The following is a 13,149-nucleotide window of genomic DNA, read 5'->3' as shown; positions in this document are numbered from 1 at the left end:
TGTATGAAGAAAAATCTTGGGTACACTGTACATGGACTGTACATACATTCACTGTAATTTGTGAACAGGGCTAAAAGTCAGCTTCATTTGCCTATGAGTGTACAAATATGATTTTTATTTTTTTTAATTTTTGCAGACAAGTCACAGCTGACTTATGGCAACCCTGTAGGGTTTTCAAGGCAAGTGATATCTAGAGATGGTTTGCCATTGCCTGCCTCCATGTCATGACCCTGGTATTCCTTGGTGGTCTCTCATCCAAACACTAATCAGGTCCAACCCTGTTAGCTTCCAAGATCTTAAGAGACTGGGCTAGCCTGGTCTAACCAGGTCAGAGCATAATCATTACACCCCCATCTAAAAGGTAGGTTTCACTACCAGCAAAAAAAAGTTGAAGAGCCTTCACCTACTGCTTCAAAAGTTGCTTGTACACAAGGATGATTCTCCACAGTGCACTCATTGCTGCCATGAATGCCAGAGGATTCACAGAGGCAATAGAATATTCGCAGAGAGGTATATTATCCCCTTCTGCCTGCCATGCATAAGAATGTGGGAAACGTTGTTTCTGCTTTGCTCTAGCTGGAAGCATTTTGCCCTTCAGCCATGAAATCCAACATAGCTTTAGACCAAATTTGATGTACAAACAAATTGTAGGCCTATGAAGAGGAAGTCTCTCAGCATATTATTTATTTGCATTATTTATACTCCACCTTTCTCATTTGGGTTTGAGGTGGATTACAGACTGAGTTAGGCTTCCCAATCCCCAGGTCCCAGCGGGGGATCCCCCATTTTGACAGGCTTCTCCCCGCCCCCAGCCAGCTGGCTGGCAGAGGAAGCCCCGCCCCCGCAGTCATCCTGTAGTTTTAGAGCTCCTGAAGATTTAGAAACCTGCAAACAGTTTTTAAAATGTGTGCCTTTAAGGCTGAGCAGGAAACAGGAAGGGCTTCAATTTCCTCAGAGAACAGCCCCTCCCTTTCTTTTGCTTTAGTTTTCAGAGCAAGTAAAGTTCTGCAGGAACAAGACCCAGTAAGTATTTGTGTGTGAGAGAGAGGGAGGGGCCGAGGGATTCCCTGGTTTGGAGGCCCTCCCCCCAATTTAGAAAGCGTGGGGGGGGAAGGGAAATGTCTCCTGGGCACTCTATTATTTGCTATGGAGAACAGTTCCCATAGGGAATAATGGGGAAGTGATCTGTGGGCATTGGGGGCTCTGGGGGGGGCTATTTTTTGAGGTAGATGCACCAAATTTTTAGTATAGCATCTAGTGCCTCTCCCCAAAATACCCCCCAAGTTTCAAAACGATTGGACCAGGGGGTCCAATTCTATGAGCCCCAAAATATGGTGCCCCTATCCTTCATTATTTCCTATGGAAGAAAGGCATTTGAAAAGGTGTTATGCCCCTTTAAATGTGATGGCCAGAACTCCCTTGGAGTTCAATTATGCTTGTCACACCCTTGTTCCTGGCTCCACCCCCAACGTCTCCTGGCTCCACCCCCAAAGTCCCCAAACATTTCTTGAATTGAACTTGGCAACCCTAGACTTAGTCGATACAATCGACCAGAAGGGACATTCAATAAACAATGCAACAGGAATTAGTCTTATAGAATCAACCAGAAATCTATGAACAGAAAGTGAAACAACGTGAAAATTTTTAACGTGACACAATAAATTATACAATGATTCTAGTAAGATTCTAGTTTCAACAAGCTGTACATAGTAGTATAGATCACAGTCCCTAATAATTTTCCAAGTAACTTTGTGTCTGTCGCATTTAGTACAGAATGAATTCTTGCCTGCAGAGAAAAGCCCTCTTGAACAATTCAGTTTTACATAGTTTGTGGGAAGCCAGGAGAATGAGAACCTTCCAGACTTTCTCAGGCAGGCCCTTCCTCAAGATGGGCCACAATGGAGTAATAAACAACAAGTTGACAACAGGGACCTGGAAGACATTATATACTTGGACTTTCAAAAGGCTTTTGATTAATACAGTTTTACGCCATCTTTTAATAATTTTGTTAATCTGTAATATAATGTATTTTATTATATACTATTTTATTGGTTCCATGTACAGTATTTGTCTTAGATTGTTTTCTTGTATTAGAATGTATTATTATGATGTGACCCACTGAGCCTGGACACAGGGAGAGTGGGATACAAATCTAATAAATCAAATCAATCAAGGTACCTCACTAAGGACTCCAGAGTAAGCTTAGCAGTCACAGGATAAGAGGATGGGTTTGCTTATGTATTAAAAAATGGTTAAATGACAGGAAGCAAAGAGTAAGATGCAATGGACAGTTGTCACAAAGAAAGGCATTGGGCTCCCAAAAGGATAGGTACCATGGCTGGTACTATTTAATTTATTCATCAATGATCTTTAACCTGGGATGAGGAGAGTAGTGGCCAGGTTTGCAGATGACATCAAATTATTCAGGATGGTGAAACCCAAGGCTGACTGTGAAGAGCTCCAAGAGGTCCTCCACAAACTGGATGAGTGGGTGACAGTGTGGCAAATCAAGTTCAGTATTGGTAAGTGTAAGGTGAAGCACAATGGAACAAAAATCCCAACTTCAAGTACTGGCTAATGGGATCTGAATTTGCGGAGATTGAGAAGGAAAAATATCTCAGGGTTGTAGTGGATAGTTCAACGAAAGTGTCAACCCAGTGTGCTGCAGTCATGAAAAAGGCAAAATCCCGTGTTGGGGATTATTAGGAAATAAACTGAACATAAAAGGGCTGATATTTTAATGCCCCTCTGTGGTGTGGCCTCATCCGGTCACTGTATCTCAAAAAGAAGGCAGAGCTGGAAAAAGTACAGAAGAGGGCAACCAAGATGATTAGGGGGGTGGAACACCTTCCCCGTGAGGAATGGCTGAAGAGTCTGGAACTTTTCAGTTTAGAAAAGAAAGAACTAAGGGTGGGGCATGATAGAGGTTTATGAAATTATGCATGAGGTGGATAGTATTAACCAAGATAAATTTTTCTCTTTCTGAAAATTTGAGAACTCAAGGGCATCCAATGACACTGATGGGCAGTACATGCAAGACACATAAAAAGCAATACTTCTTTACACAGCCAGTTATTAGAAAGTGGACTTTGCTGCCAGAGGATGTAGTGAGGGCCACAGGAGTAAACAGCATTAAAAGGGTATTAGATTGATTCACGGAGGAGAGGTCTGGTCTATCAACGTCTACCAGCCATGGCAGCGTCTACCAACCAGTCATCCTCTGAATTTCAATGCCAGGATGCAACATCAGAGGATGGTCTTGGCCTCTATGCCCTGTTTTTGGCCCTCCAGAAGAATTGGTTGGGCTCTGTGTGAGGCAGAATGCTGGACTAAATGGGCCATTAGTCTGATCCAGCAGGACTCTTCTTATGTTCCTATGTTCTCATATTCTTAAGGCACTTGTATTGACAGCTGTTAATTTTGCCCATTTTCTGGTTGGCACCTGCTGAAGACCCTGCTCCAATGAGCAAGGCTGTCATAGTGGAACTTGGAAATATTTCAGTCATTAGAGTTATAGTCTGATCTTATTTATTTACAAGGGTTATAGCCTGCCTTTTAGCCCAGTCAAGGCCACCAAGACAGCTAACAACTTGTCACTGAAGGGGATAGATCTGGCTTTCTAAATTATTATCCCTACTTAATTCCATTGCTGACTTTGACTTGATTGTCTATAGGCAGGATCCCCGCTTTTATTATATTTTTGTTCTCATCACCTGCTTTCTTGGGTTGTGAATGCCTTCATGTGTCCACTCTGCAATAAGAATTTTAATAAAACAGAAACAGTACAGAATGATCAAGATCCAGCTCAATATTAGAACCAATACGTAAATCACCCACAAATACCTGAAGCTTCATTCACACAGAATGTGTCATGCATTGCATGCGTGAGACTTTTTTGCTTAAATAGGTAGAATGTTATTCTGATTTAAGATGGCTCGTTCCATCTCAAACAACAGTCACACAAACAGGATGAACATGGCTCAAAGTTGCTTTTTAGTGTTGTGCTGTCTCTCAGCTTTTAGCAGAAAATGCCTGCGCTAAATAATAAAAATCCTCACATCTCCATGAGTTAGGAATGTCCCTTAAATAAAAATATTTGGGGAGTGTTGATGAAGTCCCTGACTTCCATAGCAGCAGCACAGATTTATTGCCATGAGAAGCTCTCTCCCCTGCCCTTATCACCCCAAGAATATTCTGTCTGCCTGGCTGTGGCTCTTACCGCATAGGGATCTTCACTCGGAGATATCGGTCCACAGCAATGGCCAACAGTGCCAGGATGGAGCTCTCCGTGAGGATGAGGACAGGGCATGCCACCATCAGGCAACTGTAGAACGGTATCTGTGGCCCAATGTTGATGATGATGGCCAGCGGGATGACCAGGGCCCCCACAGCAACGTCTGCAACTGCCAGTGAAACAATAAAGTAGAAGGTGGCATCTCGCAGGGCCTGGTTCACCTTAACAGCCCAAATCACCAGGATATTCCCAGGTATGGATATAAGGGCAATCAGCACCTCTATGGTGATATAGGCAGCCTGGAAGCCTGAGATGTTTTGCGACATGGTGTTGCAGGATCCAACCCTTCAGTGTCCTGAAATGATTAGAGGACGCATAAGTTTTAAGGACAAGCCACCCAAGTACACAGAACCTCTTTCTCATATACACTAACTCCATTACTCTACATGAGGCAAATCCTTGCAAGGTTTTCCTGTATCCCACATTTCCCCACACAATTGTGGCAGAGATTGCCCCCAAGCCACTGCCTGAGCCCAGCAGTTGCTTGCTCCGGTTGAGCCCTTTTCAGTCTTTGAGGCTCCAGTCTCACATAATAGGAGAGTGTGTTATCCATGATAGTCCTTATAGGGAAAGATACTGTTTTGTGAATAGAGCAATGCTTCCATTTTCCATCTTCAGAATAGTTTAGTTTAGTTTCTTTGATTTATATCACGCCCTCTGCACTGAAGCAGGCTCATGGTGGCTCACAATTCATCATGATAAAACAACACCAGTATAAAAACGTTAGACTAAAATGACACTTAGGTGCTATTTCAATACAATAATAAATAAGCAGCATTCAAGTAATTTTAACAAGCACCAGCCACATTTACTGGTCCTGATGGTAATATATGCAATCGCAAACCAATGTAAGCGGTCCTGCATACCCAAGCTGGAAAATACATGTGTTGCTCTAGTCACACAAAAGAGCAAGTGTGCATACCAAGAACACTCTCTGGTTATGCATGGCTGGATTGCCCAAAATGCACCTCTTGAAAAAGAGTTTTGCTATCCTGCATTAACCTGGATGCAAGGCAGAATGATGGAGCCAGGGCTATTGCACAGAGAATGAGAGAGCCTGTCCCTTCTGCCAGCTTCAACTAAAGAGATTAGGACATTCCTGTTATCACATTTGATCCTCTGTAATGTTCAAGAGAGCAGCTCTGAATGGTCAAAGGACTCTCCTGCAAAAGTCCTTAAGAAAGATTGTAACTTTTATAGTCACACACACAAAAAATTATTCTTGTTCCAATGAAAATACTCTGCTTCAGTTCCATAAGTTTCTCACAAGTGAGCAGACTTCCTGAACAAGACAGGAACTCCTGGGATTTCCTTTCCTCATGCTTCCATTATCTACTAGAGATCAGCTTTAGAAGACTACAGACAGAAATTGAAGGGTAAAAAATGCAGGTCCCGTATTGACAGTTTATTGACCCAGCTATCTTATCCGTCAGGCAGGTTTTATAGTGGCCACAAAGTGCAAATGTGCTTTCAAGAATACTGTGGGCACGCACTGCACGAGTACATAAGTGATTTCTCTAGGACAGACCAATCTTGTCCAAGATGGCACCAATGACATTAGAACAACCATTCTAAGATGCCTCACCTTCCTCTGCTACGGCTACTGCACAAACTAGTGGTGAAAAGCTTAAAATTGTCCCTGAAATCTCACCAGATTCAGCAGTTTCCAGCCCTGCAAAACTTTTTATGCATGCAGAATGCAATACTCTTTCTGAGAGCCACTCAATGGCTGAGATTATATGGATTTTTTTTAAAAAAAATTATGTTGTGTGTCCCACAATGCAGATCTTTCTACTAGAATGTTGCCCCCCCCCTTTTTTTTTTGCATTCTTGTCAGTGCTAAATATTTGTCAGATACTAGGTGGGACGCACACGCAAAAGCCACAGAAGCTGTTTTGGAAAGTTACAGTGCTACTGATGCCCTCAGTCATTTGTACTCTGACGTTAATGGGAAGGGGGAGACCAGGCTTCAAGCTAACAATCTTTTGCAGAAAATGGAAGAACTGGAATTTGTGTTTATGCTGCATTTTTGGACCCATGTGCTAGGTCATGGAAGCTTCATGGCAGTGGCTGCCACTTTAACATCTCACTGCAAGGGCAAGTCGGATGGGATTCAGACTTCATTATAACACAGCCCCTAATCCCTACCCACTCAAAATGTGTTTAGCATGACTCAGCATCAAATCTGTTCTGTCTCAGTTACATTTGGAAAGATGTCTGTCTCATTGAAATCAACGGAAATGTTTTCCAAATAGTGTTCTTAGAATGCATAGGAATAACAAGCAGATCGATACAACTCAACATGTGAATCAGTGTGCATTTGCCCCAGATACAAAACATATTGCAGATGAGGTCTGCTCACTTTAGCAAGTTTGCCTGCTCTCTTTAGTGGTCTGCACCATTTTTAACATTACTTCTGTTCTTGGTATACCTTAAAAATAGTGCTTCCCAGACTTTTCATTAAAGGATAACATGTCTTCCTCTAGGATCCATCAATCAATTTTATTATCTGTGCCAGCAATTGTCTCCTTGTTCTTTACACCATGCGGGGTGTCTCAGTATCCTTCTGCATCATCCCAGAAAACATTGCACAAGTGCATTTTAGCCAACAGGGTATACAAGACTGCAAGAGTAATCCTGAATTAGTCTATTCAGAATCCTGCTGTGGTCTATTCAATGGAGCTTGCTCCCAGAAGAGTGTTCTTAGGATTGCACACACACAAACGCACACACACTCTTTCACTTTTTGCATGTATATGCTTCTACAAATGACTTTATATTTACTATCAATAGCATCTTATCTTGCCTGCACCTAACAGAAGGAGTGTCTAGTCAGGCTGCCCTTCACCAAGTAAAAGTAAAATCCAGCTAGCTGCACCTTTCTCCCAGGAATTTAAAAACAAAAGCACATATAACATGCAACTAAAATATAACAGCAAGATTTACAATATTCAGTAAGCATAAGACATTAATTGACCTTATTCCACATATCAATCGATCATACTACCAAGGAACAGTGGGGAAATGATCCAAGGTACAACATTTTGTGCTGTAAGTGCTTTGAGACTCATGCAACAAAGAGAAGACATGCATATTGAGCTCCCAATAATAATAATAATGCAGATTTATTGTGCAAACAATAGATCTCAATGATTAGTTTACTGTGAATCAATTTGCTGAAAATATGAGCAATCTGTAACATTACTCTTTGCTTGTAACAATCTTATGTGCCTGTTGGATGGCATCATGGGAAGTTATACACTTTTCTTTACAACTAATGACCAGAATTTATTTTTAAATAATGTGTAAGAAGGTTAGCACACTTTAATTCAAATCCAACTGTGCCCTCATGTAGGTTTAGCTAAATAGAAAGTGAAATTTACTAAATCAAATTCTTCCTGATGTAGTCAATTTCACTTATATTAATTATATATAATTAGAGGGAGCAGGGCAAGTTTGAAATTGGAAGCACATGCCTCTTTCCCTTCCTGCAGGGAGATTTTCTCACTCCCACTTCTCTACTGTTTCTACATGCTCTTGGTGCTGGATCGGGGCTAGTGCCACAGACAGAGGCACTTAAGGGGAAGTGGTTTCCATTGTTCCAGTGAAATAATTGTCCACACATTGGCTTAGAATCAAACAAAAGCTCAAACTACAATAAGCCAATTAGTCTTTAAAGATAACACAACTACTTTGATTTTTCAGCTGCCTTTTATATTTCTTTCAACATTATTCTCCCATTTGGATTTGCTTTTTAGCCAATTGATAATACAGCATTTACAAGGTTTGCTGTGGTATTGCTGTAAGAGGGTACATAAACTGCACTTTGCAGGTCAGAGAAGAAACTCTTTCAATGATAATGCCCATCGCCTGACCTCTGTACTCACTTTGCCTTACTGTTCTCCCCCCACTCCCACTCCCGACTGCCCCTCTGGCTCTTGGGCTATTCTCTCCTCCTAAAATTTCTTACTCTCACCTGCACATTTACTAGCCCAAAAGATATAAGAAATTCTTTTCCTCCTTAAGAGGGCTGGTTTCAGCAACAAAGACTGCCCCTCCTCACGGTGACTGCCTCACTGAATGAGATTTCTGTTCTGCTGTTTGTGTACCTTTCCCGACTACTGGGCTGAATTCCACACATTCAAGAGTCACCCCTGCAGAGAGACAACCCCACACAAATGGCCCCAGGCTGCCCCCAAACAAGCAAAGAGCCGCAAGATTCAGACTCACGTTGTTGTCCCGCACCGGGTCCCGGGTTACTGTTTTCTCCTCCAAGCAAACACTTCACACCCAGGACGACAACCAGGCTGAGGAAGCGCAGGTACCATTCTGCTCGCCGATGCCTCATCAGTCAGACCCCCGAGTCTCTTGGCATCCTGGAGCTTCAGTCTGCCCTGCCCTCGCCAGAGCGAGAACTTTTGCTCTCTTAATTGCAGCCAGCACTCATTTCACTGCGGTGAATCCTCACTCTGATGCAGGCAGCTCTCATCCCTAAGCCTGCTTTCGTCCTGCAGATTCTAACTGCCTTTCAAGCTTATCACATGGTCCAGCACACTGCACCGTACACTTTGCCTGCAATGTTTTAAAGAGGTAGTGGCCAGTTTTTCTCCTCTGTCTCTCTTTTAGTTCTGTGAACTGAAACAACATGCACCAGACAGGCAGGACCCCATCTGAGAATGACTCTCTCCTCCATGCGCCGGAGAGCTAAAATCCTCTGCCTGACTGTCAGCCAGCCCAGTACCTTGTGCAGTGCTTGATTTCTACTTTTGTTTTTTTAAGGAAAGGCTGTTGGGACTCATGCCTGCATGAAAGACAAGAAAACTCTCCTCCTTAATCTGGAGATTGTGGGAACAGATTGCAGCACCAAGAAAATAAACTCTGCACATGTTCAGACACACTTTCATTTGGTTTTGGTCTGCATATTCCAAGACTCAGCCTATGACTGGAGAGGATTTCAGAGCTCAGTTATGGCAAAAGAGTTAGGTTAATAAGAGAACATAAGAGAAGCTATGTTGGATCAGGCCAACGGCCCATCCAGTCCAACACTCTGTGTCACACAGTGGCCAATATATATATATTCCAAATATATAATCTCATTTGGAATATATATATATTCCAAATGAGATCGCACCATCGATTCATACAGGGGCATTATGATACTGGCTGATTTGTTTTCAATTCCCTTCCTAATAATTCCCAGCATGGCATTGGCCTTTTTTATTGCAATCTCACACTGTCTTGACATTATCAGTGAGTTATCCCCAAGCTCTCTCTCTTGATCAGTCTCTGCCAATTCACATCCCATCAGCTTGTATTTGTAGCTGGGATTCTTGGCCCCAGTGTGCATTACTTTCCATTTGGCCACATTGAACCTCATTTGCCACGTTGAAGCCCACTCACCCAGCCTCAACAGATTCCTTTGGAGTGCCTCACAATCCTCTCTGGTTCTCACCACCCTGAACAATTTAGTGTCATCTGCAAACTTGGCCACTTCACTGCTCACTCCCAACTCCAAATCATTTATGAACAAGTTAAAGAGCATGGGACCCAGTACTGAGCCCTGCGGCACCCCACTGCTTACCGTCCTCCACTGCGAAGACTGCCCATTTATACTCACTCTCTGCTTCCTGTTAATTAGCCAGTTTTTGATCCACAAGAGGACCTGTCCTTTTACTCCATGACTCTCAAGCTTATTAAGGAGCCTTTGATGAGGAACTTTATCAAAAGCTTTCTGGAAGTCAAGGTAAACAACATCTATGTCCACATGTTTGTTCACCCCCTCAAAGAAATGTAACAGGTTAGTGAGGCAAGATCTTCCCTTACAGAACCCATGCTGAGCCTTCCTCAATAACTTGTGTTCATCAGTGTGCCTACTCATTCTGTCCTTGATAATGTTTTCTACCAACTTTCCCGGTATTGAAGTCAGACTGACAGGCCTGTAATTTCCCGGATCTCCTCTGGAACCCTTTTTAAAGATGGGGGTGACATTTGCTACCTTCCAGTCCTCAGGAACGGAGGCAGATTTCAATGAAAGATTACATATTTTTGTCAGGAGATCCACAAGTTCAACTTTGAGTTCTTTCAGAACTCTTGGATGTTATGCCATCTGGACCTGGTGACTTATTAGCTTTTAATTTATCTATCAGTTGTAGGACCTCCTCTCTTGTCACCTCAATCTGACTCAGGTCTTTCAACACCCCTTCCAAAATTAGTGGTTCTGGGGCGGGCAAAAAGTTCTCGTCTTCCACAGTGAAGACGGAGGCAAAAAATTCATTTAGCTTCTCAGCCATTTCCCTATCCTCCTTCAGTAATCCTTTTACCCCATGGTCATCCAAGGGCCCCACTGCCTCCCTGGCTGGTTTCCTACTTCTAATATATTTGAAGAAATTTTTATTGTTGGTCTTTATGTTTTTTGCAATATGCTCCTCATAGTCCCTTTTTGCCTGTCTGATCACAGTCTTGCATTTGATTTGCCACAGCCTGTGTTCCCTTTTATTAATCTCACTTGGACTAGCTTCCATTACTTTGTTTATTAACCATGCAGGCCTTTTTTTATACCCGTTTGTGCCTTTCCTAACTTGTGGTATATATTTTATCTCAGCTTCTAGGAATGTAGTTTTAAATAGCCTTCAAGCTTCCCCAAGGGTTTTGACTGTATTTTTCTTTCCTTTCAGTTTCCTCTTCACATGCCTCCTCATCTCAGAGAATTTACCCCTTTTAAAGTTAAACGTGGTTGTGCTTGTCTTTTGGGGCAACTCTCTATTTATACAAATGGTGAAATCAATAACGTTATGGTCACTGCTCCCAAGCGGTGTGATCGCTTTTACATCTCTCACCAAGTCTTGGGCATTACTTAGGACCAAATCCAGGATCGCCCCACCCCTGGTAGGTTCTGTGACCATCTGCTCCATAGCACAGTCATTGAGAGCATCTAGAAACTCAATCTCTTTCTCTCGACCAGAACACATATTGACCCAATAAATCTGCGGGTAGTTAAAATCACCTATTACGACACAGTAAGAACTGCTTCCTTGCATTAGTGGGCTAGAGAAAGTGTTGGAAAAGGCAATGTCTGGTATACAAAGAAGAAGAGAAGAAGATCTGGAGGAGCTAGCAAAAAGATTATTAGATAGGATAGTGAAGTCCACATCTTCTCTCCTCTTAAGTGTCATTCCTTGTCTGTCCCCAGATTGCTACTATCAGGGCAATTTCCCCCTTCTCCTCAGAAATGCCACACTCAGTCCTACACACTCTCTCTCTTCTAGAGATTTAGTTAGGAACCTATCTCTCTCTCTCCTCTTTCTGTTAAAGTATGTTAATTCCTAAATAAGCCTTTATCTACTCTTTAAACCGGCTGTGCACCGTTGCTGTGTTAATTACCTTGCCAACAGAAAGATACATGGAGATTTGAGGCGGGGGTGGGGGGAGAGATAGTGGAAGGAAACAGGTTGAGCCAAATGTCAGAACTGAACCCAGACCACGCTAAAACATCACAGAGAAAACCAAAATGAGAAGCAGATCTGTGCCCCAAATAGTGTGAGCTAAGAAACTAGCCAGATCAGTCTAGCAAACCAGTCTAGAATTAGGTGGACAACCTGTTCTGAATGGCATTGCACTTCTCCTTAAGAATCGGGTTCACAGTCTGGGGGTGCTCAAGGATCCAGATCAGCTTCTAGAAAACAAGGCTGCAGAGGTAGTCAGGAGTAATTTTTATTACTCTGTGCTAGGCAGCCTTTGACAAATGCCCAGAGGCCACAACTGGTGTAGAACCTGTTTTGCAGCTAGAGCTTAAAGGACTAATCCAATAGCTCCACTTTTATAAGCAGGTACAATTTATTTCCAGGCTCATTTCAAACAGCAGAGCTTTACTCTTAAAGCTCTAAATGGTCTAGGACTGGGGGAGGGGGGGGTCTGAAGAATGGCTTTCAGTGCCATGAACATACCCCTGGTCTTCTGTTGTGTTCTGCTCTATGCAGTCACTGTAATGGGGGTGTGATTGGGAGGCTCATGGTGCGCCTTGTAAAATATTTCATCCGGATTATAGGTTCAATCCCTGGCATCTCCAACTAAAAAGGGTCCAGGCAAGTAGGCATAAAAAACCTCAGCTTGAGACCCTGGAGAGCCGCTGCCAGTCTGAGTGGACGATACTGACTTTGATGGACTAAAGGGTCTGATTCAGTATAAGGCAGCTTCATATGTTCATAAAAATCACTGACCAAGGAGACCAGCCTGCCCCTTCCCTTCTAGTTTTTTTTTACATTTGTTTAAATTATTTTTATGTTGGAAAGTACTGGAGGAGTCCCGTGTAGGTCTCTCTTTTTGCTGCTTTGTCTTAGGCTATTTCCACAGAGCAGAGATTCTCCATATTTACATATTTATTATTTTTAACCCCACTTTTCTCCCTGATTGGGGATCTAGAATGGCTTTTCATATCATTCTCCCCTTGTCTGCTCAGTCCTCACAACAACAGCCTTTTGAGGATAGGCTATGTGAAAGATTGTTATGGTCCCAAGGTCACCCAGGGCCAGCAGGCTTTCATGACAGAGCAAGGATTTGAACCCAGTCATCCTAGGTACATGGCCAACACTCTAACCACTATGCCATGCCTGCTTTCACTGCTGCTCTGAATTCAGAGACATACAGATTGGCAACAGAGCTTCCACAAATAGTTTTGTGAGCACTTTCCTGTCTGTTTTTCTGACTTTCCCTTTCCACATATATACTCTGCTATGGTTCTGGGTGGGTATGGTAATCATGACCACCACAAATAATTAATAATAATTATCTCATGACATTGTGTGTAGTATAGCTAGGAGAGCTTAAGATTGTCTGGCAGCCAGAAAGTTTGTGGCAAG

At 42.7% G+C, this 13,149-nt stretch overlaps 1 protein-coding gene across 2 annotated transcripts in view; it reads right to left on the bottom strand.

The window, feature by feature from the left end:
• The window catches only part of ADORA1 (adenosine A1 receptor), a 101,747-nt gene extending 92,836 nt beyond the window's left edge, over window positions 1-8,911 (bottom strand). The window contains exons 1-3 of one of the 2 annotated variants that reach the window (XM_060231101.1): window positions 8,525-8,908; window positions 4,513-4,589; window positions 4,220-4,403 (exon numbers count right to left, since the gene is read on the bottom strand). In XM_060231101.1, coding sequence (XP_060087084.1) covers window positions 4,220-4,317 — 98 coding nt within the window. In that variant the 5' untranslated portion in view covers window positions 4,318-4,403; window positions 4,513-4,589; window positions 8,525-8,908. Of the gene's footprint in view, window positions 1-4,219; window positions 4,590-8,524 lie in introns of both variants that reach the window. The other variant, XM_060231100.1, reaches the window with a different exon arrangement.
• Between the last annotated feature and the right edge of the window lie 4,238 nt (window positions 8,912-13,149).

This window comes from Heteronotia binoei, chromosome 2, assembly GCF_032191835.1.
Source record: "Heteronotia binoei isolate CCM8104 ecotype False Entrance Well chromosome 2, APGP_CSIRO_Hbin_v1, whole genome shotgun sequence".
Lineage (NCBI taxonomy): Eukaryota > Metazoa > Chordata > Lepidosauria > Squamata > Gekkonidae > Heteronotia > Heteronotia binoei.
This window is presented reverse-complemented; position numbering and strand designations above follow the sequence as displayed.